This window comes from Mauremys reevesii, linkage group 5 (assembly GCF_016161935.1).
Source record: "Mauremys reevesii isolate NIE-2019 linkage group 5, ASM1616193v1, whole genome shotgun sequence".
Taxonomy (NCBI): domain Eukaryota; kingdom Metazoa; phylum Chordata; order Testudines; family Geoemydidae; genus Mauremys; species Mauremys reevesii.
Genome location: NC_052627.1, coordinates 98,147,183 through 98,173,904, shown reverse-complemented (window position 1 = coordinate 98,173,904; position 26,722 = coordinate 98,147,183). Strand labels below are relative to the sequence as shown.

Here is a 26,722-nt window from a genome sequence, read left to right as displayed (position 1 = left end):
CTGTTACACTAACTATTACATCTGAGAGGAAGAGACCCTCTGGTATAGCATAAGAACCTACACAAGGAGACTGAAAGTCCACAATGAACTGAGGGAATTGAGCTTGCTCATCTGGCTTCTAGATAGGAGAATGCAAACTATGTTTTAGGGTGGGTAAACACAAATGACAGATTCTGAGCATGTATCAGCTGATAGAAAAGTGAAAAGTAAAGCTTTAGCATGGTGCAAAATCAACACAACTTAACATCCAGCGGCATTCTGTACATATTGTAAATGCAATGAAACTGCAATAGTTTATCAATTATTTGTCAAAAGCTACTTCTCATGCACAGGAAATAAACGCCTAGTATTAAAAAAATTCTTTTCTGATCAGGACAATTTTCGAGCCATTCAGAAACCTTTCTAGATAAGCGATCAAATGAGAAAGATTCAGCTATTTCCTTCCCCACCAGAAGAACCCATATTAATATTACAACCGGTCAGAAGTTCTCAGATGGAAGGGTTTTCTGTCAGAGAGGGCAGATTCATCAAAATCTAGCCTTTTTGAGGAGGTGGTTTGATTTTGATTTAGGTCTGACAGAACCCAGACACAGCTCTGAGAGAACCTTCCCTGGTTCCCTGACAGCTTGCCTGGCCGGCTCCTAAGCAGCCAGCCTGGAGAACTGCTGGGGGCCCTGGCTTCCAGGCTCCTGGCACTTTGGCAGCCCAGACTCTGAAAGCAATGTCTGAGCCAGGAGCCAGTTCTCCCAGCTCTCCTTCAGCTCAGTAGGCAGAATTTTGTTTCAAAACAAACCATTTTGACTTTTCAATAACAACAACAACAACAATCTGCATTCTGTTTTACATATATTTTTTACATTTTTTGTTTTCATTCCAAATCAGAATGAAATTCAGATTCTGAAATCATACACAAGACGGATTTACCATTTTCAATACAGCTCTAATTAATATGTCCCAGCTCCTCACACTTTTGAAATAACCTTACCATACCAACATTTTTGCTTTACTATAATTTAGGTTTTGTGGAATTGTAGTTCCTTCCGTCAAAAACAGACAGCACATTGAGACAAAAAAACATGCAGATTTGGTAGTTGAAAAGCAGCCTCAGATTGCATTTTCCTTTTATAAAACTCTCTCCGCTTAACCACACTCAGCTAAGGATGTAACCACACAGGATGTTGCTCTCACCACACTAGCTTGCTCAATCATATGTACATATAAGAAATGAGCAGCATCAGTGGCTCAGTGAAGAACAGTATCAAGGTCAATGACTGCTTGCAGGAAATTGGACATTTTTCTTCATATATTATATTTGGGTATGAGAGAAAGAAAAATGTGTACTTATTAAAAGATAACCACTCTACTGGTTTGTTATTGCTGAACAAGGTCAGAGAAAATGGTTCAGAAAACTAGATAAGACCCTCCTGCTTAGAAGGACTGAGTATAAGTGTGTGGGGGTGTCACACATACAACGCCCTCACTCCACCCACCCCTTAATTTTTCTTTTAACTTATTTGCCATTTGGCAAACTTCTCCTTCTCACTCTGTCACCTTCTGCAAGTTTTCAATTAAAGTGAAGCAGACAAGGCAATTTAGCATATGTAGTGTTCCAAGATAAAATATAGAAATAGTTTTAAACTTCTCAGCATCTACCCAGCATTAGTATATATCTGTGAATGCTGCTTGTAGTTAAAAGCTGCCAAGGACTAGCAGTAGCTACATAAAACTGGTTAGTTTGGCACCTCACAATATGGATTTGCTTATTATTAATTTGTGTTAGTATTTGTGAAAACAGTATGAAACTAAACATTTAAAATAGAGAAAACATTCTCTGTCAGAGTATTTCTGAAGATGTTGCACAGAGGAGCACACTGAACACTTGTCTTCACTGCAGTGTTGGTTCCAGGTATAACTCGTGTGTTTCCCCAAACCCAACACCCATCAAAAATCTCTAGCTCAAGTTAAGTGGTACTTTAAACTTGAGCAAGCTGCCCTGTCAGGAGTATGGGTTAAAGTTCAAGTGCTCTGGACCGAGAAATGCAGCTACTCTGTGCAGCTAATAAAATTCACACTGTGTTTCTTGAGTGTTGTTTTGAGTGTGACTGTTCTCAACCGATCTATGTTAACTTGGGAGGTGTTAGTTTGAGTTATCCACACTCTAGTTAGCACCACCATGAAGATAAGACTCTATATATACATAGACTCTTTAGATCAATTTTAAAATAAAGGAATAACTATTAAAAGTGACTTTTGGGCTTACAGGCAATAAAACACTGCATTTTATCTCTGTTATCCTCAGCCTGCAGTTAAATCTCAAAACAAAACCCTACAAGAAACACTGCACACACAATTCTCTCCCTGGTGAGAGGTTGAAATACTCATACAGATTTTAGTCATGATGCTCAACACACTACTGGAAAGAACCCGGATACTACAGTGCAGAGGGGTATTGCTGGCACATGATAGCATATATCACATTAGTAGATGGGCAGGTCAGGAAGTGAGGAAACAGACTGACAGAACGAGATGGGTACCCAGAAGTCACCTACTACAGGACAGGCCTAACAAGGAACATAACAGAACACCATTGGCCATCATGTATAGCCCCAAGCTAACACCTCTCCAGCGCATAATCAACGATCTACAACCTATTCTGGAAAATTATCCCTCACTCTGACAGACCTTGGGAGACAGGCAAGTCCTCGCTTACAGACAGCCCCCCCACGTGAAGCAAATACTGACCAGCAACTACACACCACACCACAGAAACACTAACTCAGGAACCAATTCCTGTAACAAATCCCGTTGCCTATTCTGTCCCCATATCTACCTTAACAACACTATCAGAGGACCAAACCACATCAGCCACACCACCAGGGGCTCATTGACCTGAACATCTACCAATGTGATATATGCCATCATGTGCCAGCAATGCTCCTCTGCTATGTACATTGGCCAAACCGGACAGTGTCTACGTAAAAGACTAAATGGACACAAATCAGACATCACGAATGGTAACATACAAAAGCCAGTAGGAGAACACTTCAATCTCCCTGAACATCCAACAACAGATTTAAAAGTAGCCATCCTGCAACAACAACAAAATTCAAAAACAAACTTCAAAGAGAAACTACAGAGTTACAATTCATTTGCAAATTGAACACCATTAATTTGGGCTTGATTAGGGACTAAGACTGGCTGGCTCACTACAAAAACAATTTTCCCTCTCTTGGTATTGACGCCTCCTCATCACTTATTGGGAGTGGACTACCTCCACCCTGACTGAATTGGCCTTGTTAACGCTGGTTCTCCATTTGTAAGGTAACTCCCTTCTCTTCATGTGCCAGTATATTTATGCTTGCATCTGTAATTTTCACTCCATGCATCTGAAGAAGTGGGGGGTTTTTACCCACGAAAGCTTAAGCCCAAATAAATCTGTTAGTCTTGAAGGTGCCACCAGACTCCTCATTGTCAAGATATTTAGTGTAGTTAGAGATCTACAGGCTCTGCAATTATCTGCATAAGTATGACTATGTCACGTGGTCAGTTTGCATATGTATCCAGCAAAAACATGCTTTTCTAATCCAAGGGTGAGAAGAATTGAGGGCTAAGGAGATGTTAAGTCAGACTTTTATAGGCTCCTTATTGCCTTGTTCCCCAAAACACATTCCCACCTATGCTGGGGTTTATGAGGGATCCTCAGAAGGCATCCTTATGGCTGGCTTCTCCCATTCCTGCACCAAATGTAGTAAAGGCTGAGGTGGCAGGGAGGCTCTCATCCCAAGTGTTTATCTTCAGTTATCTTTTTGATTGTTTTACCTAGTATAGATGTATGGCTCAATAATTGATAATAAAGTCAGTTTTAGCACCTTTTCTCTTCAACACATTAGTTACAATGGTGACCATGCTTCAGTTAAATGCTGAATTCTCTATATTGTTAGGGGCTTTACTTTGTTAGTGGCTTTACTTTGTTGAGTGAATGTCATCTAGGACTAGTGATTCACTGTCATCTGAATCTTGAAATTATTCTATCACTTTCTCCATCCCCCTGATCATGCCTTACTTTTACATGGAGTGTAAAAGAGTAATCTTGGGTAGGCCTTCTCCCTTACCCCCAATTAATTTACATGGTGACGATTCATGAAAAGAAATCATTCAGCTTTTGTCTAATCTCCTTATCCCCTTCAGTGTCGTTCTTATGCCCTGGTGGTATATCAGACCATTCTGTGCTATAAATTTCTCATTTGTTCTTAAGGATCTAAATAAAGTCCCTACAGGAGTTTTGATTATTGGTCTCCACCATAGCTTTCAGAAAAGTCACAGCCTTTGCAAACAGAGATGGACTTGGTCACTGGTGTTTTGTTTTAGCCAGGCACTCCTATTGTTTCTTTGCCAGAAAATGCTCTTGGTGTTTCAAATTAACTCACATCCATACATTCTCAGCCCCACCACACACACACAGATGTGTGTCTTGATCTGGAGTTTAGTTCAGTTCATTTTCTTCTACTTAAAAGAAGCTCAGGATCTTGCCATAGGGTAAGAGGTAGTCCTCTTGTGGGTGAATACTGCTTGAGAGATAGGAAGCAAAGAACAGGAATAAATGGCCAACTTTCAGCATCAAATTATCTATGTACCCAGGGGATGAGTCCTGGAACTGATAGTGTTCGATATATTTAGCAGTGATCTAGAAGAGTAGTAGAGAGAAACGTTACATAAAACTCCTATATAACCAGTTTTCAACAAGGAACAAGAAGTCTTTTGATGAAAAGCTGATGCAACTAATTTAAAATGGGTAAAAAGTTATTTTGTACAACATATATCAAAAGATAAATTTACCTATGGAATTCACAGTTGCCAAGACAAATAGTTTAATAAGATTTTTCAACACAAGACAACACACACATACACAGGACAGTAGTGGGAGTAACAAGAGCTGCTTCATTTACACTAACTGTGGCAAAAGTTTAGCAGCCATCAATTCTCAGGTTTGGAAGTATAAGCCAATAGCCAGTGAGGGTCGGGAAGAAATTCTTTCCACTCCCCAATTCCATAGCACTATACAGCTTAGAATACTGTTGGCTTTATATACAAGCCAATTGAGATAAAAGCTAGTCAGTCTTGTCCAATATGGTGATTCCCAGAAGAAAGTTAAAATCAGGAACAGAAACCACACACTGATTAATGAAAAAAAATGTGTGCCAAATTCAATCCCTTTTTCAAGCTTATCAGTGCTGATCCATCATGCTCAGCTTGCCATGACAAGCCAGGACAAAAGTCACTACCATCAGCTAAATAGAATTTGATCCCTGCAGTGTGGTTTGCATGATCTTGTTCAGTTTTGCAGATTTTTTGCAGTACACGTCTCCTGATTATTTTGTAGAAGTTCTGAGAATACATCTCTGGAAAGGTCAGGAAGGGGATCAGAAAAAAGGAAATATTAGCGAAGATCCCAACAGTATCTTCAAACATTTAATATAGTGTCACATCCTAATATTTTGCAAGTGAAAATACTATTTAGAAACAAGTTATAAACAAATACTAAGTTATATTCATTTTTTTATTCTTTTAAGTTACAGTAAGCATAGCTCATCTGCACTTTACCTTTCCAGTTAAACGGTAGGAAACCAAACCATACTTATTTAAACAGACACACAGACACACACAGAGGTGCTTACCTTATCATTATTGTAATAAGAAATAGTGTCTCCATCAAACTTAACCCAGCGCTTCTGAAACATACGTTTTCTGTAAATTAAAAATTAAATATTTGTAAATTATTATAAAAAGCAACTTAGTACCACATTGAAAAGTTCCCAGTAGCAAATAGAGAACAATAGGAAGAGTGGAAGTATTTAGTATTTAGGCCTAAACATTTACAAAATTAGAACAGTCTCATTTTTCAGTTCAGCCACATTATCTTTTCAATATTTTCAAATATTGGTTTCAGATACAAGAAAAAAGAATGATCACTACCATTAGGTGCAGTGTTGCCAATTTATTTATGATATATTTCATATTTTTATCAACATTATAATCTTCCCTATCACAACCACCTTTTTTGGTTATATTGATAATATTAACAAATAAAAACTGAAGCACTTTTAGTAATTTACTTTAACAACTTAGTAGGCAATGAATTTTAAACCACATGGGGGATCTGGAAGAAGCAAGAGGTTTTCTCTCACATTCCATCTCCCTATCCCTGCAGACAAAGTCTACTTGTACTTCCATGTCAGTACATCCCACTAGTGGGACAGGAAGTGAAGGCCTGGTCTACTCAATGGGGTTAGGTCGAATTTAGCCACGTTAGGTCAATTTAAAAATGACTGCGTCCACACAACCAACCCTGTTCCGTCGACCTAAAGGGCTCTTAAAATCAACTTCTGTACTACTCCCTGGCAAGGGGAGTAGTGCTAAAATTGACTTTGCTGGGTCGAATTTGGGGTAGTGTGGATGCAAATCGACGGTGTTGGCCTCCAGGAGCTATCCCAGAGTGCTCCATTGTGACCGCTCTGGACAGCACTTTGAACTCTGATGCACTAGCCAGGTACACAGGAAAAGCGCTGGGAACTTTTGAATTTCATTTCCTGTTTGGTCAGTGTGGCGAACTCAGCAGCACAGGTGACCATGCAGTCCCCGCAGAATCGTAGAGCGTAGAATGTTTCTATGCTCCCCCTATCATCTCCATCCATGAGGTTATCACAGATTAGAAGGCAAAAAAAATGCACTCATGACGACATGTTTTCTGAGCACATGCAGTCCTCTTGCAGTGATAGGACACAGCTTAATGCTGTGGCATTCAGTGGCAGAGGCCAAGAAAGAATTAAGTGAGCATGAAGAGCAGAGGCAGGATGTGATGCTGAGGCTAATCGGGGAGCAAACAGACATGATGAATCGTCTGTTGGAGCCGCAGGAAAGCCAACAAGAGCACAGACCCCTGATACATTCACTGTATAACCGCCTACACTCCTCCCCATGTTCCATAGCCTCCTCACCCAGATGCCCAAGAACACCGGGGGGGAGGCTCCGGGAACCCAGTCACTCCACTGCAGAGGATTGCCCAAGCAACAGAAGGCTGTCATTCAAACAGTTTGATTTTTAGTGTGGCTACAATAAGCAATGTGGCCTTGTCCTGCCCTCCTCCCACACCCCATCCGGGCTACCTTGTCCGTTATTAATTTTTTTAAAAAAGAGAAAGAAAGAATGCATGGTTTCAAAACAATAGTTACTTTATTTCAAAATGGGGAGGGTGGTTGGCTTGCAGGGAATTAAAATCAACAAAGGGGGCAGGTTTGCATCAAGGAGAAACACACACAACTGTCACACCAAAGCCTGGCCAGTCATGAAACTGGTTTTCAAAGCCTCTCTGATGTGCAGCGTGCCTTGCTGTGCTCTTCTAATCGCCCTGGTGTCTGGCGCGAAACGACTGTCTGCCGTTGCTTTCATGGAGGGAGGGGCGACTGATGACATGTACCCAAAACTGCCGGCAACAATGTTTTTGCCCCATCAGGCATTGGGAGCTTAACTCAGAATTCCAATGGGCAGCAGAGACTGCGGGATTTGTGGGATAGCTACCCACAGTGCACTGCTCCGTAAGTCGATGCTAGCCATGGTAGTGAGGACACACTCCGCCGACCTAACGCGCTTAGTATTGACATACACAATCGACTGTATAAAATCGATTTATAGAAGTCGATTTTTAGAAAATCGACCTAATTTCGTAGTGTAGATATACCCTAAAAGAAACCACCACTCAACAGCATAAGCCACACTCTACCACAGCTCAGAGGTACTGATAAAATACTCCCAGACTGTTTACCACCATCTTCAGCTGGCCAAGAGACCATAATCCTTCCTCTGCAACATGGACTCTGCCAAAGTAATTTTGCCTCCATCACTTCCAGTCTGAATCTACCATTTAAGATACCTCAAAAACTAGGACTGATGCAAAACACAGTTGCCTACTAATCATGTGGAAAAGGCTGACATAAATGTCTCTGGTTCAGTTCAAACTTGTTGATCATCTACAAAGCCTTAAATGGCCTGGGACATTGATGTTTAACACTATTTATCTCCTTATGATCAGTCACGATGGTTCTGATCAGCTAAAATATTTTGTTGTTGGTCCCCAGGTGAACTTCAGAGAATGAGTGGCAAGTCATTCTTTATCGGAGGGATCTGACAACCAATATCTGTCTGTAAATTCAATCTCTGCTGTTTATAAACAGCAATAATAGACTGCAAGGGTTAATGAGAAACTATCCAGTTTATCTTCAGTAATTTAAAAAAAAAAGCTGTTAAAATCATTCTACTTCTGAAACTCTGCAGTTTTACAGCCACATTTTCTTGCTTTTTAAAACGACAAACTCCTGACCCATTGAAATAAATGGGATTTTGCCATCGACCTCAATGGAATCAGGATTTCACCCTACATCTTTTTATCATCCATGCTGCTGTTTCGACACACACAAATGGGGAAACTAACCATCTAAACAGGACAAACAGTGTAATTCAATATACAGTGTTCAAGTGCAAAAAATAAGCAAATTGAAGAAACAACAATTTCTCCCAAAACTGTTCTAGAGAAACTTAGGCATTTGTAACAGAAGAATTTCAGATAGGTGTGTGTTTCTTTATGTTGATAACATCCCTTTAAAAGCCTGCCCCCCTCCGGCACCCACCACAAGATGAACCCCTTTGATGAATTATTACTCAAATCAATTGTACATTTTATAGAATTATTATTGCACATAAAGCTATATGTGTACATGCCAAAGCCACAGAAGTCTCTGAAAACATCCAATACTCCTTTATTCAATCTCTCATCAAAATGTTTGCTATCATCCAAAGAATGCTAAATCAGATTCTTAATCTAAAGAAAAATGGGAGCTCACCATGAGAAGTGTTGCAAAGTAATCAGAGACAGTGGAAAGAAAACCTCTCAGATGAGAACCACAGGAAGAAATAGTTGGAATAATAATATACTAGGACTCCTGAAAAAGTTCTGAAGTCCAGGTGGGCTCAGGAACTAGTGCAGGCAATCATGTTTTCAGGTCCATGCCAATTATTTGCACCTTTGTCCCTTCAGTCCTCTATAATGAGGCATACACTCCTTCCTGGGAATCTCTCAGCAAAAGTGAGAATGTTCCCTGATTCGGTTTGCTGCTGTCCCATCTTCAATGTTCCCAGAAGTCATAAGGAAAAGGAACACAGGATCCACAGGTACAGGGGATCAAGGATTGGCTGCTCCTCATAGAGACAGAGTTAAGATTTTAGGTGCCTTGGAGCCAGGGTTGAAAGTAACTTAAAGGACTTACCAGTACACTGGAGTCCTGAACAGGGGGCAAGGCCTCAAACCACAAGAGGCGGGGCCTTTAAATCTCAATTTAAGGAGCCTGGGGCTCCGGCTGCAGTAGCGGCGGCTGGGAGCCCTGGGACCTTTAAATCACCTCCGGAGGCCCATGGTAGCGGTAGCTATGGCGACGGCCAGAAGCCCCAGGGCTTGGGCAGCGATTTAAAGGGTCTGGGGCTCCAGCCACTGCTTTGAGCCCTGGTCCCTTTAAATCACCGCCCAAGCCCCAGGGCTCCTGGCCAACGCCGCTATCCCGGGGCTCTGGCAGTGATTTAAAGGGCCCGGGGCACCAGGTGCTGCCGGGAGCTCCAGGCCCTTTAAATCACTGGCCGGGGGAAGCTGCTCCCTGCCAGTATGGTCGGCTGTGAACTGGCTCTTGCCGGTACGCTGGACCAGACCGGCCTACTTTCACCTCTGCTTGGAGCCCCAAGAGAGAAGTTTGAGAACCTGTAGCAACTGGCTCATTGCCATCTAGGGTGACCAGATAGTAAATGTGAAAAATCAGGACGGGGTGGGGGGTAATAGGTATCTATATAAGAAAAAGCCCCAAATATCAGGATCGTCCCTATAAAATCAGGACATCTGGTCACCCTATTGCCATCCCCCCAAAAGGGCACTTCAGGATACAGTTTGCATGACCAACAAGCCATTTACCATCCACACCCCTATTCCCAGAGTTTGCACCTACTCAAGGCCATGGACTACCAAGTCCAATATCAAACAAAATTCCATTTTAAAAAATATATGCATTATTAACTGCAGTGATTTAACATGATGTGTATTTTTTATTTAGTTGGGGATTGGTCCTCCGGAGGTCCCTTTCAACCCTGATATTCTATGATTATTAAGAGCAAATGGAGATGATAAACTCTATATAAATTTTAAAAAAATTTCATGAACCTGAAATAGTCCATTCTGTTCATTAAAAATGTTGATGGCCCATTAGTTATCTGTATATGAGTTTCAATTCTAAAACCTATTAAACAGTTAATTAAGCAAGAATGAGACCCCTCTCTAAAATCTCTTTTCCCAACATTATTTCCCTTCCTGCTAAATGTGTCTTCTGCTTTAAGATTAGTAGACTGTGAGAGTTTATCAAAACTTTAATTAAACAGCAGCAGCTCTGGTTTAATTAACTAACATGTATTTTATGACAATAATAAATCATAACTGTTCTCAACCTGAAAAGGCCAGTGTAAAATCCAGTTTCCATTAAAAATGTCAGTAAATCGTACAAGTACTACCTCAACATGCTGCGCAGAGGAAAAAGGAAATTCAGTTTTATATACCAAGTAAACTGAGTGGCTTTATAATTTTTAGAGAATTAAGTGGAGAGAGAAAAATTGTGCTCTAATTTTAAGTACCAGATTTGCAATGAACATAAAATAGAATTCTCAGGGTACAAGTTCTATTTAGTATCTTGTTACACAGCTTTTCTTAAGGAAGTAGGGGACACATACTTGGAGTTTAAATAGAGCACATGACTCAGTTCATTGGTACATGAATTACAACGTAAGTGTTCTGAGCGGCTCTGGTAACTATTTAATGTTATGCCAGTTTGATATCTTTTGCAAATAGTAAATTCAGAGGAGAGCCCTGAGAATGATTAAAGGATTAGAAAACATGTTTTATAGATAGATTCTTGATAGACTCAAGGATCTCAATTTAGCTTATCAAAGAGAAGGTAAAGTGGAAACTTGATTACAGACTATAAGTACCTACCTGGGGAACAAATATTTGATAGTCAGCTCTTCAATCTAGCAGAGAAAGGTATAACAGGATCCAATGATTGGAAGTTGAAGTTAGACAAATTTACACTAGAAATAAGGCATGAGTTTTTAAAACAGTGAGGGTAATTAACCATAGGAACAATTTTCCAGGGTTGTGGTGGATTCCACTGACAATTTTAAAAATCAAAATTGGATGTTTTTTCCTTTAAAAAACAAAATGTGCTGCAAGGATTTTTTGGGAGAAGTTCTGTGGCCTGTGTTATACAAGAGGTCAGATTAGATTATTTCAATGGCCCCTTCTGGCCTTGGAATCTATGAATTAGTGTCAAGTATCAGAGGGGTAGCCGTGTTAGTCTGGATCTGTAAAAGCAGCAAAGTGTCTTGCGGCACCTTATAGAGGTTTTGGAGCAAGACTCTTTGCTGCTTTTATGAATTAGTGGAATATCGTGTCCCATTCAGGTGCCCACACTTCAAAAAATGTGTGAACAAATTGAAAGAAAGTTCAGAAGAGAGAGACAAGAATGATCAGAGGTCTGGAAAACCTGCCTTAAAGTGAAAAACTAAAGAAGTTTAATGTATTTAGTTTACTGAAGATAAGGTTAAGAAGTGACCTGATTACAATCTACAAGTCCATACATGGGAAAGATGACTCTTTAATATAGTACAAGAAGGTAAAAAGGAAAGTGATTCAATTATTAAAAAAATAAACCTAGTCAAATTCATATTATAAAAAGCTGCACATTTTAACAGGGTAATTAACTATTAGAACAATTTAACTAGGATATAGTGGATTCTCCAGCCTTTGTGGTCTTTAAATCAAGACTAGATGTCTTTCTAAAAAACATACTGTAGCTCAAAAAAGTTATGGGCTTCAGGTGATGGATGATGTTCTTTTGTGCATGCTTTGCAGAAGGTTAGACCAGAAAATAAATTGTGCCTCCTGAACTTAAAAAAAAAAAAAAAAAAAATCTATGAATCAGATCAGAAGACAGGGCAGCAGTGGAACCAAAAAGCCTGAGAAACAGCAATGCTTCCAATCTAGGAAGCGATTTTTACATGTACCTACAACAAGTCTGGTAAATGGAATCTTACAACACCAGAGTCCATTGTATTTCTGATTGTGGAAGAAGAACTTTTCTAAAAAGTTTCAGGATAAGACACAATAACAATTTATCGCAGAATTCACAAGCTGTAATTCGTAAGTGCTTGCTAACTGGTTCATTAAAAACTTATCTTTCCTTAAGTGTGCCTATTAATCAATCTGTGGAATGAGCAACATTATTTCAAAATTTGAAAAGAATTCAAAAGAAAAAACTACACCATATTTATTACTAATGTTCACATCTGTTCCCCAATAAACCCTACTTTTTCCCAAAAGAAAACAATTACCCCCTATTTGGACTATAGATTAATATAACTCATTTTCATAACATGCAAACATAAGATGTATTAAATAATAATAGAAAATACTACATACCCCTGAGGTGATAGTTTATCCAACCACCCTGCTTTAACCTTCTTTACCGACGATCCATAAAAACAGGCATAGGGTGTTATTGAATCGTTCGGGGTGATAGTTTGTTTATCATCAAATGGCAGAAAATAAATTGATTCTTTAACAGAGTGTTCCAGATTTCTGCTTCGGTTCTTAGTAGGGAATGAAGAATACTTTTGGGCTTTATGGTTTTTTGTTCTTAAATACGGAGAACATTCTTCCACAGTAGTATATTCAGATTCACTAGCAAGTTGTTCTGGTAACATAAATGTATCCTCTTGAGATATCAATTCATTTTTCACATGGTCCTCAGATGATGCTTTCCCTTTCTGGATATTAAATACACTAGAAGAAAACAACAGAATTTTACTCTTGGTTTATTAAATAAGTACATTGCATAAATAAACAAAACTGTAATAATAATAATTATTGTAAACAGTCATTCTAAATTGCTATGAGGTTAGAGACCTTACACTGAAACAAACCACATTTATTTTAATAGTGACCAAGAGTGAATCCTACCATGCCCAATCACAGTAACACAATACTTATTGGTTCATTAGGAGGTTGGAATGACTTCCTGGTGTCTCTTCCCACTGCAATCTTCTATGATTCTATGTATTTTGCAGAACTTCAAAGGGAATTCATTGTCCTCATCATACTGGACCCCAGTCATGTCTTTGGGGTTGTGGCCTGGTCTCTGTTTCCAAGTGAGACCAGGTCAACCTTTTAAAATCTTCAGTGGGCAAATTGGCATCAGTTGACAGCTCCCATATGTTGTAGATTGGGGCTGGAGCATCAGGTAAGTATCACAGCCCCACCCCAAAAATAAGTATTGGCGTTGTTGGGGAGAAGGGAAGATGAAGGTAACATGTAGGCAATGGACCCCTAGAAAATATCTAAGATAAAGTTCACAATTTCCCTGCTTTCATGGGAGGGACCACCAGCAGAACAAGGTAATTCAAACTACATCAACGTAAGTCTGAACAAAGTTCAGGAACCGGGGAGCAGATGTTCCCAGATTGTCATAGAATACAAACTCAGATTGATTTTGGGGAGGGGTCAGATCTCCATAAACATATTATGCCATCCTGATTGTGATCCCAGAGGTGCAAGTCAACCATTTTTACTGTATTTCAATAAAGAAGTTGATGACAGGTGTGACAATAGGTTTAAACTTGTCCTTAATTCATAAGTAATACCATGATTTATCATGAAGACAATGCTCTCCAGTCACTTCTTTATCTTCAAATTTTTCTTCAAAAGCCAAGAATTCATTTCTGCAGATTTCCTGGAAAGAAGAAATCAATTATAGAGACATGCATTTGGTTTGGATTGCTACATTACCTCAACGTTTTTGCAAATATAAAATCAGGAACGCGACACCCCACAGTAGTAAAGGTGCCACTATGACATTTAAGCACTTCTTCTTTGCATACAAGGACAGGTGATCTCAAATGCTTCCAAATAAATACCAAATTATTTAAAGGTAAGTATTTCACAAATTTTCACTTTTCCCTATTTAAAAAATAAACTTCAGCTAACTATTTATTGGGCAGCCTCCAGAGACAATAAATTAAATCCACATGCATAAGAGAAAAAATGCAATACCAAAAAATAGACAACAAAATTGATTACCTTGAAATATAACCAACAATATCTTTTCTACAATAACATTTTCTATGGTTAATGTCACAAGTTTAACTGTTATGCACTGCACCTTAACTGTGTGTAAGATTTAGTATCTTTGGCCTATCTTTCATGACAGAAGTTATGTACATGCAAAAATTGCATTAGTGTACTGTCAAGGAGAGGCTCCTCAGTTAAAGAAAGAAAGGGAGGGAATGCTATTTTCCGATTCTTGCAGTGATACTGAACTCAGCTATACTACATACACCTAGCGTTTTCCCTCTAATTTTTTCTTGTTAAATGTTTAGTTTATTACTGTTTGTTGTAAAAAGTATACCACAAAACATTCAAGGTGTACAACATGTGAGCATTAACATTGCTCTAGGAACATTTGCATTTCCAAAAGTTGATCTGACAACTTTATTACATTAGCATAGCTTTAACATTCAGTTTTCTTGTGTTTCCCCCACCCTTTGGAACACAAAAAAACCCAAACCCCACAATATGCTCCTGTTTTATGATGGAAGCATCTAAATGAACCCATTTAAGCTTTGAATTGCACTCATATCCAGCTAAATGGCGGTAGAAAGGAAAGGTTTAGTTTCCAGCATTATTGTTGCTGGGGTGGGGGGGGTGAACATCAAACTTAAATTTGAAGGTTGTATCTCGACAACAGAAAGACAGGCCAACCATAAACTGAGCATGTGCAGAGTGAGCCAGCATACATATATACATATACCTACATATATATTATATATATATATATATATATATATATATATATATATACATACACATATATTATATATATATATATATATATATATATATATATATATATATAAATAAATATCTGATTCCTCAGATTGGACGTCTTTTAAAAGTAGCTTCTAAAACAAGATTGTTTGACTTTTACTATAGTTTAAATCAATACATAAAACCATTTCTTGCTCAGGCAGCTCCTCAGACGTCTCCACTCCAATCTGCTGCCTTCCCTCCTGGTTTAACTCAGGCAGGTTTCCAGTCAATCTTCAGTACAGATAACCACTTGAATTCCCAGCTCCCTCATGTTGATTCATCTCTCAGCTGTAACTCCTTAGTGACTGATTAATGGTTTCCCCAGACATTGCCCATATAAACTGCAGCCTATTCTTCCCAGCTGCTCCCTTGACATCTTTCCTGTCCCAGTGGTGCAACATCTAACACCCAGCCACTTAGAATATACAATGATCAGGCTTTAACTAGTCCAGAATACTAGTTCGCTACATTTTATATACATATACACACACACACGAGTTACACAGACTTTGATAATTAAACTTTTCTTAAGAACTTACATAGTATTTTCTTATGCATTCCTAGGATATTTGGACTCTCTACAGCGTTTTCTGATTTTTTCAGTAAATTTTAGTACCTTTCTTTTCCCACCACAAACCATATTCTGATGCAGTTGAACATTAGTAGTATGTGTTACCTTTAACAACTTGGAAATTTTGATTATCTACACTAAGAGAATACCAGCTTATTTTTGGTCTGTAGAAAGTCTCAACATTATTCATGTTTATATTGTGAACAGTTGTATTTAATGAGATCTGAGTTTGTAAAGAAATAGCAATTCCATTCTATTAGGCAGATAATCCAATGCACATGGCCTGTTTAATGGTAGAATATTTTTACATGTAGTGCCTTTATAAAAAGAAGGAGATTGTTGATAACCATCTTATGTTTTGTATTCTATTTTGTAACTATTCTAACCAGGGTAAGTAGCATTACCGATAAGTTTCAACGTTCCCAATACTGCAAAAGCATAACTTAGCAGATGAAAAAGACTTCTAGCCTAAATACAAGTATAGAAGATGCATTTTGTTCATTTTTAAAGTATTTTAAACCTCAAGCACAAAATTAAATAATCAGTGTTAGCAAGACATTCAGCACCAAATTGGAAGCTCATGTTCCGTTGCTTGTCCACTATGCGCCTAAATCCTTTTCAAAGTTACTACTTTCCAAGACACAGTAGCCATTCTGTAGGTGTGGTCTGCATTCCTTGTTCTTAGCTATATAACTTTACATTTGGTTGTACTAAGGCAGATCTTGTTTGAATTGGCCCAGTTTACCAGGAGATCCACACTGCCCTTTGTAGGACAGTATTCTTCACTGCAAGGCCTGTTAGCCAATGGCAGCTCCCATCGACCTTAAGTGTGGCTTGCTAAGTTCCCTCTACGCTGCGTAGCCATGCATCAGGCTATAAATAGCCACACAGCAGCTCTAAAGAGCCATGCAGCAGGGACCTGGAGAGGATAGAGGTAGGAGGTGGGTAGGAACTGGGGAGGGGAGCGAGTTGGGGCTTGCAGGGCTGCTGTGGGCCTCTCCCCTAACCCCAGAACTCCCTGCTGCCAGAGGGGGCCTCTTCACCCGGAGCTCCTGTGCTGCCTGCCAGCAGGTGGGAGAAACAGCCCCTTCCCCAGAACTCCATGCTGCCTGCCGGCAGGGAGGAGAAAGAGCCTCTTCCCCAGAACTCCATGCTGCCTGCCAGCAGGGAGGAGAAAGAGCCTCTTCCCCCAGAGCTAGCTGCTGCTGGCAGGGAGAGGACTGGGGGGAGTCCTCTGGCCCCAGCCCCGGGCAGCCTGCCTGCACCCCAAACTCCTCATCCCCAGCCCCACCACAGAGCCCACATCCCCAGCCAGAGCCCTCCACCCAACATCTCAACCTTCTGTCCCAGCCCTGAGCCTCTTCCCACACTCCAAACCCTTCATCCTCAGCTCCACCCACAAGAGTGAAAAGAAAACAGAGAAACAAATTGACCAACCAACATTTGGACTCCCTTACTAGGATTGCGATGACAGATTACAAATACTCCATGAACAAAGTCAAGGAGGAACAGGCACATGTTCGCTCATCCAGTTTTTAAAGTAAGGTTTGCATTATTCTACTCTTAAAAAGTTTACTCGCATAGGTGCCTTTTTAATTCCATATATTTTCCTGGTTGTTATTTTATAAAAGGAGTATCGTTTTGTTGTACAAGTAAACTTTGTTTTAGTTACACGAGTGGCTCTGTAACATTAATCATTAAGGAATAGTAAGCAATGTGTTAATTTAGTAGTTGATGTGGCTCTCACATTGAAGGGTTTTTGCCAAAGTGGCCCCCAATTCAAAAATAGTGAAGAGCACTGATGTAGGATGTCATCATTATTTACCACTCCACCAATCTTTGCCTCACCTGCAAATTTTATCAGCAGTAATTTTATATTTCTAGATCATTGTTGAAAATGTTGAACAGATTGGCGCCTAGTCTAAACTCTGCAGAACCCCACCTGAAATACCTCCATTCAATGAGGATTCTCCATTGACAACAACAACATTTGACTCCCCTATGAGAAGACACAGAGGAATAAGAGTGGACACGATAGAAGTATAAGGAAAAATTAATTCAGAGAAGGGAATTCAGATGCTACTATTTATCCTTTTGCATATTACAAGAACAGAAAGTGAAAAATAAAAAAAACAAACAAGTTTTAATACTAATACAAGGAAATATTTTTATATAACACAGTTGATCAGTGGACCTCATTCCCACAATATATCACTGAAGACAAGAGCATCCAAAGAAGGATTAGACATTTGATAATGAGAATACCTATAGTTCCATTAGATACTAGGACAGCTTCACACTTGAATGTGTATGCCAACTGGTTGGGATGAGTTAGAAACTTCTGTTGGGGCAGGTTATTCTATAAATGTCTGTTGCCAGATTTCTTGCATCTTCCTCTAAAGCATTTGGTACTGGCAACAGAGAATAGATTAGATAAATCACCAGCCTGATCTGGTATAGCTTTACTTCATGCAAGGCCTACTACTGCTGAAAGACAAAGTGCATCTCACTCTTCACTATATCAAAGTTACTAGTCCATTAAATATTTGTAGTACAAGTAATTCATGAAACAGTGTGTGTGCACACATTCATACAGTAGGGAGTGTGGACAACAAATAACATACTGCACTATACTATTTACACCAAGACCTTTCAATTTACCTTGGCATCTGCAAGGCTGTTGAAAAGAAAAGTTTCCCCATATGGAAAGATGACAGATGGCATTTCCTCACTGGAGGTTTCTTTAAAGAAAAAAGGAAAGTTATATCAATAAGAAAACTGTATTTTTAATCTGTATGGGATAGTGCTGTATCTTCAATATGTTTGCTGTTTACACTGCAGCAAATAAAAAGCAAATTTTACTCTTGAATGGATTGGTCCTACGTGCAAATTTGCACTGATCTGTTTTTTAAATCGATTTAGTTGTTTCAGTGCAAGTCTTTCTGTGGACACTCACACCTATTCATAATAAAAATAGCTAAAGTAAACGTAGCTAAGATTAGTTTATTACTGACTTTAGCCCAGTCAATTTTAGTCATTTTATTCTGAAGAAGGGGAGAGTTTCCATACACTGACTCACACTGAACAATTAAGTCAGCTTTAAAACACATGTTTTGTTATTCAAAGCAGGTCTGTGTGTTGACCTGCTTTATGTTGCATTCTGGACTAAGGTATCTGAAAATTAGGGTGAAGGCAATGTTCAATTTGCTGCACTACACTCTGCAGTCTCTTCTCACCCAATCCCCACAATCGGATAGGGGATTTTCTTGGGGGAAAAAAGGTTAAAAGATTTTAAGCAACTTAAAACTAAAAAGGTTTTTAGGAACTTAACAATTTCTACTTGTGCTAAATTTAAAAAACACAACAAAAAATATACAAAAGTTTGTGTGTTCTACCCAGAATTTATAATAGTTTATGTTTTACAGAAAAAGGGAATGAAGATGCTGCATTTCAATAGACGTTCTATCCTACAGACTATCCGTTAATTGCTCTAAAGAATGAGAACATTTTTCCTGCCCCTTGTTGAAATCCAGAATCTTAATTATTTTTCTCCAAGTTATTTCTGTCTTTATTATCTTCCTCTGACTTATTCTACTGTCTCACTATCAATGACATTTGGACATATTGGTTTTAAATTATCTGTCAAACTGCCTTTGGACTCTTTAGTTTTCAATCAGTAGCCCTTTTTGCCGCTCCCTCATTTTCTGGCAAAGGCACATTTCAGCACAATGTTTAGGTTCCAGTTCAGTGTGATCTATTTGCTTGACATGAATACGTCTGAACTTGAACAGGAATTGTTTTCAGTGAGTTAAATTAACTTGTTTATAAGCGACTGAGCAGCATTGCTAACCTGTTCCTGTGTCACTGTGGAACACTAGAAATTCTTCTTGTTCTTATTTCCTCATGATCCTACAGAACTTAATAACTAATTAAATGGTATTAGGTTATTTGGGTTAGATGTGAACCCTTTGCATACATTTTTCATCTAAGATAATTTCCGCTTACAAATACCCACTTGACTGTTTAGTATAAAATATATTGAACTCCAAGGATTAGGCAAGTAAAAGTGGATGGAGGAATGGGGGGGCGGGGGGGGAGAAGGAAGAAAGAAAGAAAACTTCCTAACTTCCCTTTATTTAAAAACTGAGAATAGTTTATAAACAATTACATAAAACTAGGGCTATCAAGAGATTAAAGAAATTAATCGTGATTAATCACACTGTTAAACAATAATAGAATACCAATTATTTAAATATTTTGGATGTTTTCTACATTTTCAAATATATTGATTTCCAATTACAACACAGAATACAAAGTGTACAGTGCTCACTTTATATTTATTTTTATTAAAATATTTGCACTGTAAAAAACAAAAGAAATAGTATATTTCAACTCACCTAATACAAGTATTGTAGTGCAATCTCTTTATAATGAAAGTTGAAATCATGGCACCAGGGCAGCTGCTCCTTTTGTCCCTCCCCCTGGAGGCAGCCCAGGCAGGGGGGAGAAAAGGGGCAATGACATTAAAGCACTGCCGCGGAAGTGCTTTAAGCAGGCTCCTTTGCCACGGCCGCGCTTTAACGTCAGCTGAGTACAGGCCGGTACCGGTGGCCACTTTTTATCAGTACGATGTAACGGCCTATACTGGCTTACTTTCACCCCTGGCTAGAGATTCATATGTCCCTTCATGCTTCAACCACCATTCCAGAAGACATGCGTCCATGCTGATGACAAGTTCTGCTTGATAACAATCGAAAGCAGTGCAGACCAATGCATGTTCATTTTCATCATCTGAGTTGGATGCCACCAGCAGAAGGTTGATTTTATTTTTGGTGGTTCGGGTTCTGTAGTTTCCGCATTGGAGTGTTGCTCTTTTAAGACATCTGAAAGCATGCTCCACACCACGCTCCTCTCAGATTTTGGAAGGCACTTCAGATTCTTAAACCTTGGGTTGAGTGCCCTATCTATTTTTAGAAATCTCACATTGGTACCTTCTTTGCGTTTTGTCAAATCTGCAGTGAAAGTGTTCTTAAAACGAACATTTGCTGGGTCATTATCTGAGATGGCTGTAACATGAAATACATGGCAGAATGCAAGTAAAACAGAAGAGGAGACATACATTCTCCCCCCAAGGAGTTCAGTCACAAATTTTATTAATGTGGTTTTTTTTTTAAAAAAAAAAACAAGCATCATCAGCATGGAAACATGTCCTCTGGAATGGTGGCCAAAGCATGAAGGGGCATAAGAATGTTTAGCATATCTGGCACATAAATACCTTGCAATGCCTGCTACTAAAGTGCCATATAAACACCTGTTCCCACTTTTAGGTGATATTGTAAATAAGAAGCAGTCAGCATTATTTCCCATAAAGGTAAACAAACTTGTTTGTCTTAGTGATTGGCTGAATATGAAGTACGACTGAGTGGACTTGTAGGCTCTAAAGTTTTACATTGTTTTCTTTTTGAGTGCAGTTATGTAACAAAAAAAATCTACATTTGTAAGTTACATTTCCATGAAAAAGAGACTACACTACAGTGCTTGTATGAGGTGAATTGAAAAATACTATTTCCTTTATTATTTTTACAGTGCAAATATTTGTAATAAAAACAATAATATAAAGTGAGCACTGTACACTTTGTAGTCTGTGTTGTAATAGAAATCAATATATTTCAAAATGTAGAAAAACATCCAAAAATATTTAATACATTTTCATTGTTATTCTATTGTTTAACAGTATGATTAATCACGATTCATTTTTTTAATCACAGTTAATTTTTTGAGTTGATTAATTGTAGTTAACTTACATGTTCAACAGCCCTACATAAAACATATGGTAACATATAGATATGGTTACTTGCTTGGTATTATACTTATCTTTCCTTCCCAGCTTACCAGATTTTTCTATAATAGTTCAATATCAATTTCTGGTAAGTTATTTAAATGGGCTCTGTTCTCTCAATTTAAAATATAAACATAACTGCATTCAACTCACTTTTCTGTGAAGTTGGGCTCCCAGTACAAGAAGTTGAGCTCCCAGAAATATTTAAAACATCCACATTTCTTCTTTCCTGCAGAGAACTTGAAACAAACAAACAAAGTTGAGTAATGTTTGTCAGAGAGTGTACATAACTTTCATGTAGCAACATAACATGCAGGTTAAAACAACTACTTAAAACATGCCAGCCACTTATGTGTTCTTAATTCTAATTCTAAGTCTGGGGAGTGGGGGAGAATAACCAGAACAATATAAAAATTAAAGAACTCAGACTCCCTTCTCTGTACATATCATACTGAATATTTTATTGAGCCTAGCATAAGCCTTACTTTTTTCAATTTGGCCTAATTACATTGTCTAGTTAGAATTCTGTACCTTTTTCAGATATTGACTAAGTAATAGTGTATTAGGGTCCTCATCCTGTACCATTACAGTCTATGGAAGCTTTGTCATGGATCAAGCCCAAGAAGAGAGCGGCATCTCCAGGCAGGTATTTTTCAGAGAAAGACTAACAAACAACTTAGCCTTAAATAAAAATCAAATGGGCATTGAATGATACAGAGAAAGTAGGATCCCATGCTCTGAGCTGCTGAAAGGATTTTGCTCAAAATGTCCTGAGTTAAAAAGGTAATTTTCTTTTCCAGGAAGATTTGCATTTGAAGACAGAGTTATAAATTAAACTGTTTTGCAATCAAAAGATAGCAATAGCTATCAGTAACCACTATAATATAATGCTCGTGACTGCCACTTCAGGTTTCCTAGATGGCAAACAAGATTATAGTTTCATATTTATTCTACATTACTGTATACAGTAATATTTACTACTATGCTGTCCTTGAATGCAGATTTTTAGATGTGAGTATATAGTCATCTTTGTACGGCTAAAGCCATGCATTTTCAATATTACTGAATTCTCTGTATGAATGCCATTAATCCTCATTATAATTTACACAACACTATGATTTTGAATTTGCTAAGGGGCAGCTTCTGAAAAACCCTGCATTAGAAAACTATGGTTGTTCTTTCATATTGGTGAAGAAGGAAGCTCTCCAATAGCACTGCAATCTCTACCACTAATTTGCTGTGACACCTTGTAAAAATCAGTGTCTGTCCTTTTATTTCCTCATCTGTAAAAATGATAATATGGATCCTTATTTAGCCTTTTTAAAGTGCTCTCAGAGCGCTACACAAAATTTAAGCATTACACTAACAATTCTCAGACCAGCATCTTTCACCCCAAAGCCATAAAGATCAATATTTTTACCAAGTATGCCAAAACAGGAAATTCCTGGTTTACAGCTCTCCACCACATTTATTCAAGTTTTACTAGTCATGCTGTCTACATTCATAACTTCCACAATGTTGCTTCATCAAGAAGTCAAAGTTCAATTATTTCCTCTTACAAGCCAACTGCTAACTGTGACTCAGATGATATGTTTATCAAATTTTGAACTCTATTTTGTATTGTGTGTTGAGAACACATGTCTAAACTTGCCTAATGTAAGACTATTGAATTCCATTCTATACTACAGCCTCACCCAGGAATAGTGCTTGACACCTCATTGACGGACTACCATCAAGAAACCACCAAGATGGCAATCTGAAACTATGGACTTTGACTCACACACCTACTGGTCCACCTCCAAAGGGTTTCTATGCAGCTGGTGCCAGCATGGGAGGAGGGGGGACATCTCAGGAGGAACGGATGTCAAGCAAACAGACTATTTAAGAGTAACATGATGCTTTATGCTGGGGGCCAATCATCACCCCCTGTAAACATGATGCATAGGAGAGAGAACATAAGAGGGCCTCTGTACAGCCTGGAATGCTGACAAACTTTGGACTCACAAAGGAATGAGATCAGACAGACATGCGGAAGGGACATCTCAGGACTTTTGGTATTTTTGAAAGAGCTGTAAAAGTTACTGTGGTTAAGAAATTCCTTTGCTAAGCCTAAATTCCTTGCTTTCCTGCCACATTGTCCCTGAAAAGATTAAACTAGAAGCACAGAGCACCCACAGACTCAGTGGAGCTCTTGGGCTCTCAAAGTCTGAGGCATTGGTTTAACTTCTAGGGCGGCAGTCTCATGTTGCAAACAAGGGGGTTTGAGCTTGCAGTCTGCCTGACAAGCTCAGAGCTAAGAACAGTGACTAGACTCTGCCTAGCAGCTATAGAAGCATATGGAAACCTGTAATTGCAAGAGATTGCAGCTGCCATACAGTGGGATACTGGACCTGGATGTAACACTATCATCCACCTTTGAACACTAATGTGTCAAAATGATAGTCTATCCCAAATTCTTATATCCTTTTAAATTTTCAAAATAAGACCTTCGAGATTTTCATGTTGAAAAGGCAGCCCCATCATGCAGAAGTGTCAAAACATTTAGCTGCAGTCATAAGACCCAATGAGACTTGGCATGCCTTGGAAATGGCTAGTAATTTTGTCGTTAATTTACTCTACTAAAAAGCTCTCCATTATAGTTCTTTACAGACTCTTCCTTTTTAGGGCAGATAACCTTATGTTGAAATTAGTTCATTCTATCAAAAGCTTTATCTAGTATAGTAAGTCATTTTCAATATATTGATCTCAGTTCCTTGTCCTCAGGTGATTTATGATGAATAAATCATGACTGACTAATCTAACTGCCTTCTATGACGAGATAACTGGCTCTGTGGATGAGGGGGGAAGCAGTGGACATGTTATTCCTTGACTGTAGCAAAGCTTTTGATACAGTCTCCCACAGTTTTCTTGCTGGCAAGTTAAAGAAGTATGGACTGGATAAATGGACTATAAGATGGATAGAAAGCTGGCTAGATTGTTGGGCTCAAAGGGTAGTGATCAATGGCTCCATGTCTAGTTAGCAGCCGGTTTCAAGCGGAGTGCCGCAAGGGTCGGTCCTGGGGCCAGTTTTGTTCAATATCTTCATTAATGATCTGGAGAATGGCGTGGACTGCACCCTCAGCAAGTCTGCAGATGACACTAAACTGGGAGGAGTGGTAGATACATTGGAGGGTAGCGATAGAATACAGAGAGACCTAGACAAATTAGAGGATTGGGCCAAAAGAAACCTGATGAGGTTCAAGAAGGACAAGTGCAAAGTCCTGTACTTAGGAATGAAGAATCCCATGTGCTGCTACAGATTAAGGACCGAATGACTAGGCAGCAGTTCTGCAGAAAAGGACCTAGGGGTTACAGTGGATGAGAAGTTGGATATGAGTCAACAATGTGCCCTTGTTGCCCAGAAGGTTAATGGCATTTGGGGCTGTATAAGTAGGGGCATTGCCAGCAGATCGAGGGATGTGATCATTCCCCTCTATTCAGCACTGGTGAGGCCTCATCTGGAGTACTGTGTCCAGTTTTGGGCCCCACACTACAAGAAGGATGTGGAAAAATTGGAAAGAGGCCAGTGGAGGGCAAAAAAAAATGATTAGGGGGCTGGAGCACATATCTTATGAGGAGAGGCTGAGGGAACTGGGATTGTTTAGTCTACAGAAGAGATGAATGAGGGGGAATTTGATAGCTGCTTTTAACTACCTGAAAGGGGGTTCCAAAGAGGATGCATTATACAGCCCCATCTAGTTCTCAGTGGTACTCGATGACAGAACAAGAAGTAACGGTCTCAAGTTGCAGTGGAGGAGGTTTAGATTGGATATTAGGAAAAACTTTTTCACTAGGAGAGTGGTGAAGCACAGGAATGGGTTACTTAGGGAGGTGGTGGAACCTCTTTCCTTATAGGTTTTTAAGGTCAGGCTTGACAAAGCCCTGGCTGCGATGATTCAATTGGGGACTGGTCCTGCTTTGAGCAGGGGGTTGGACTAGATGACCTCCCGAGGTCCCTTCCAACCCTGATATTCTAAGAATGGCTGAGAGTAGCTAATTGTTGTAGACTGGAACATAAGTTACAAAATGAAAAGGACCAAACAATGTCACAGTTCTACTAAATCATCCCTATATTTCATAGTTTTGAAAAAGAAAGATATGGAGAGCAAAATACCAGAAATCCCAGGCTCAGAGTTTAAATTCTAACAATCAAACAGGGACAAGGGGAGGAACACGGTAAGGAAAGATAAGGACACAGCCTAATGGCATGTTTACACTGCACACTTTTTACAGTGATGTGTGGAGTACGTATACAAATTCCTCCCTTCTGCCCCCCTGAACAGGTATCAATAGCAGTATAGATGGTGAGGCACAGCTTAGGCAAATAGAGTAAAGTGTTTGTATATACCAACATGGCTCTCTACTCACCCAAGCAATGCCTCCCCTCTCTACACTGCTATTTTTAGCAGTTTAGCATCCCACTGCTGGAATCTTTCCGTGCCACAGGGAAAGGTTCTGCCACCAGGGAGCCACTGAAGTCTTTCCCCCCTACCTCCCCCCACCAAAGCCTTTCAGTGCCACATGTAGCTACATACCACAGTGTGGACGCAGCTCGTTTTTTGCTGCAGCATGTATCTACACAAGCCCTATACACCGCCACCACTAGTGTGCAGTGTAGACTCAACCTACTGGTCTTCTCAGTCCACCTATCCCATATGCTGAGCAATGCTCTTAATACCATGCAGTACTTTGCTTCAGTTCTATGTCAATATTTATTTCTTTGGGAATTAGTCTGCTCATCAGCCTGGACTACCATAACATTTTGTTCCTGTTGCTCTGGAATAAGAAACTTCTTATCAATTTTTAAGACTAACTTTCTTCTATTAAAAATGTTAGCATTATATTCCCAAGCCTAGAAAAATTTAAAAAGGAAAACAAATTTGTAAAATTTAGGCCCAAAAATTATATTTAGTAAAAACAAGGTTTAATAAAATCGAAGGTCAATTTTATACTTGTTAAATACTGAATTCAATCTTACCTTAGTATTTTCCAGGTATACAATTTAAAGTGATCACCCACTCTTCTAATTTTTTTAAAAAAGCTAATAAGAATCTGTGCATTTCTTCTATCCTTTACCACTAAAATACTGTAGGGATATTAAAGAAGGTTTATATTAAACATGGTTTATATGAGAAATGATTTATTGATTTATTGTTAATTGATACTTTATAACTTAAGGTTTATGTTAGAAGTAAATTTGTGATTCCCAACATTTAGCCAACCTGCAAGCCACCAGCTGTGTCTGTGTGAAGCCTGCTCAAACTTGTTA

At 39.0% G+C, this 26,722-nt stretch overlaps 1 protein-coding gene across 3 annotated transcripts in view; it reads right to left on the bottom strand.

Annotated features, from left to right (window-relative positions):
- ARAP2 (ArfGAP with RhoGAP domain, ankyrin repeat and PH domain 2) overlaps window positions 1-26,722 on the bottom strand; it is a 199,969-nt gene that overhangs the window by 145,413 nt on the left and 27,834 nt on the right. For all 3 annotated transcript variants that reach the window (XM_039541886.1, XM_039541887.1, XM_039541888.1), the window contains exons 3-7: window positions 21,568-21,653; window positions 18,237-18,316; window positions 13,780-13,868; window positions 12,560-12,922; window positions 5,676-5,745 (exon numbers count right to left, since the gene is read on the bottom strand). In XM_039541886.1, the coding sequence (XP_039397820.1) occupies window positions 5,676-5,745; window positions 12,560-12,922; window positions 13,780-13,868; window positions 18,237-18,316; window positions 21,568-21,653 (688 nt within the window). The remainder of the gene's footprint in view (window positions 1-5,675; window positions 5,746-12,559; window positions 12,923-13,779; window positions 13,869-18,236; window positions 18,317-21,567; window positions 21,654-26,722) is intronic.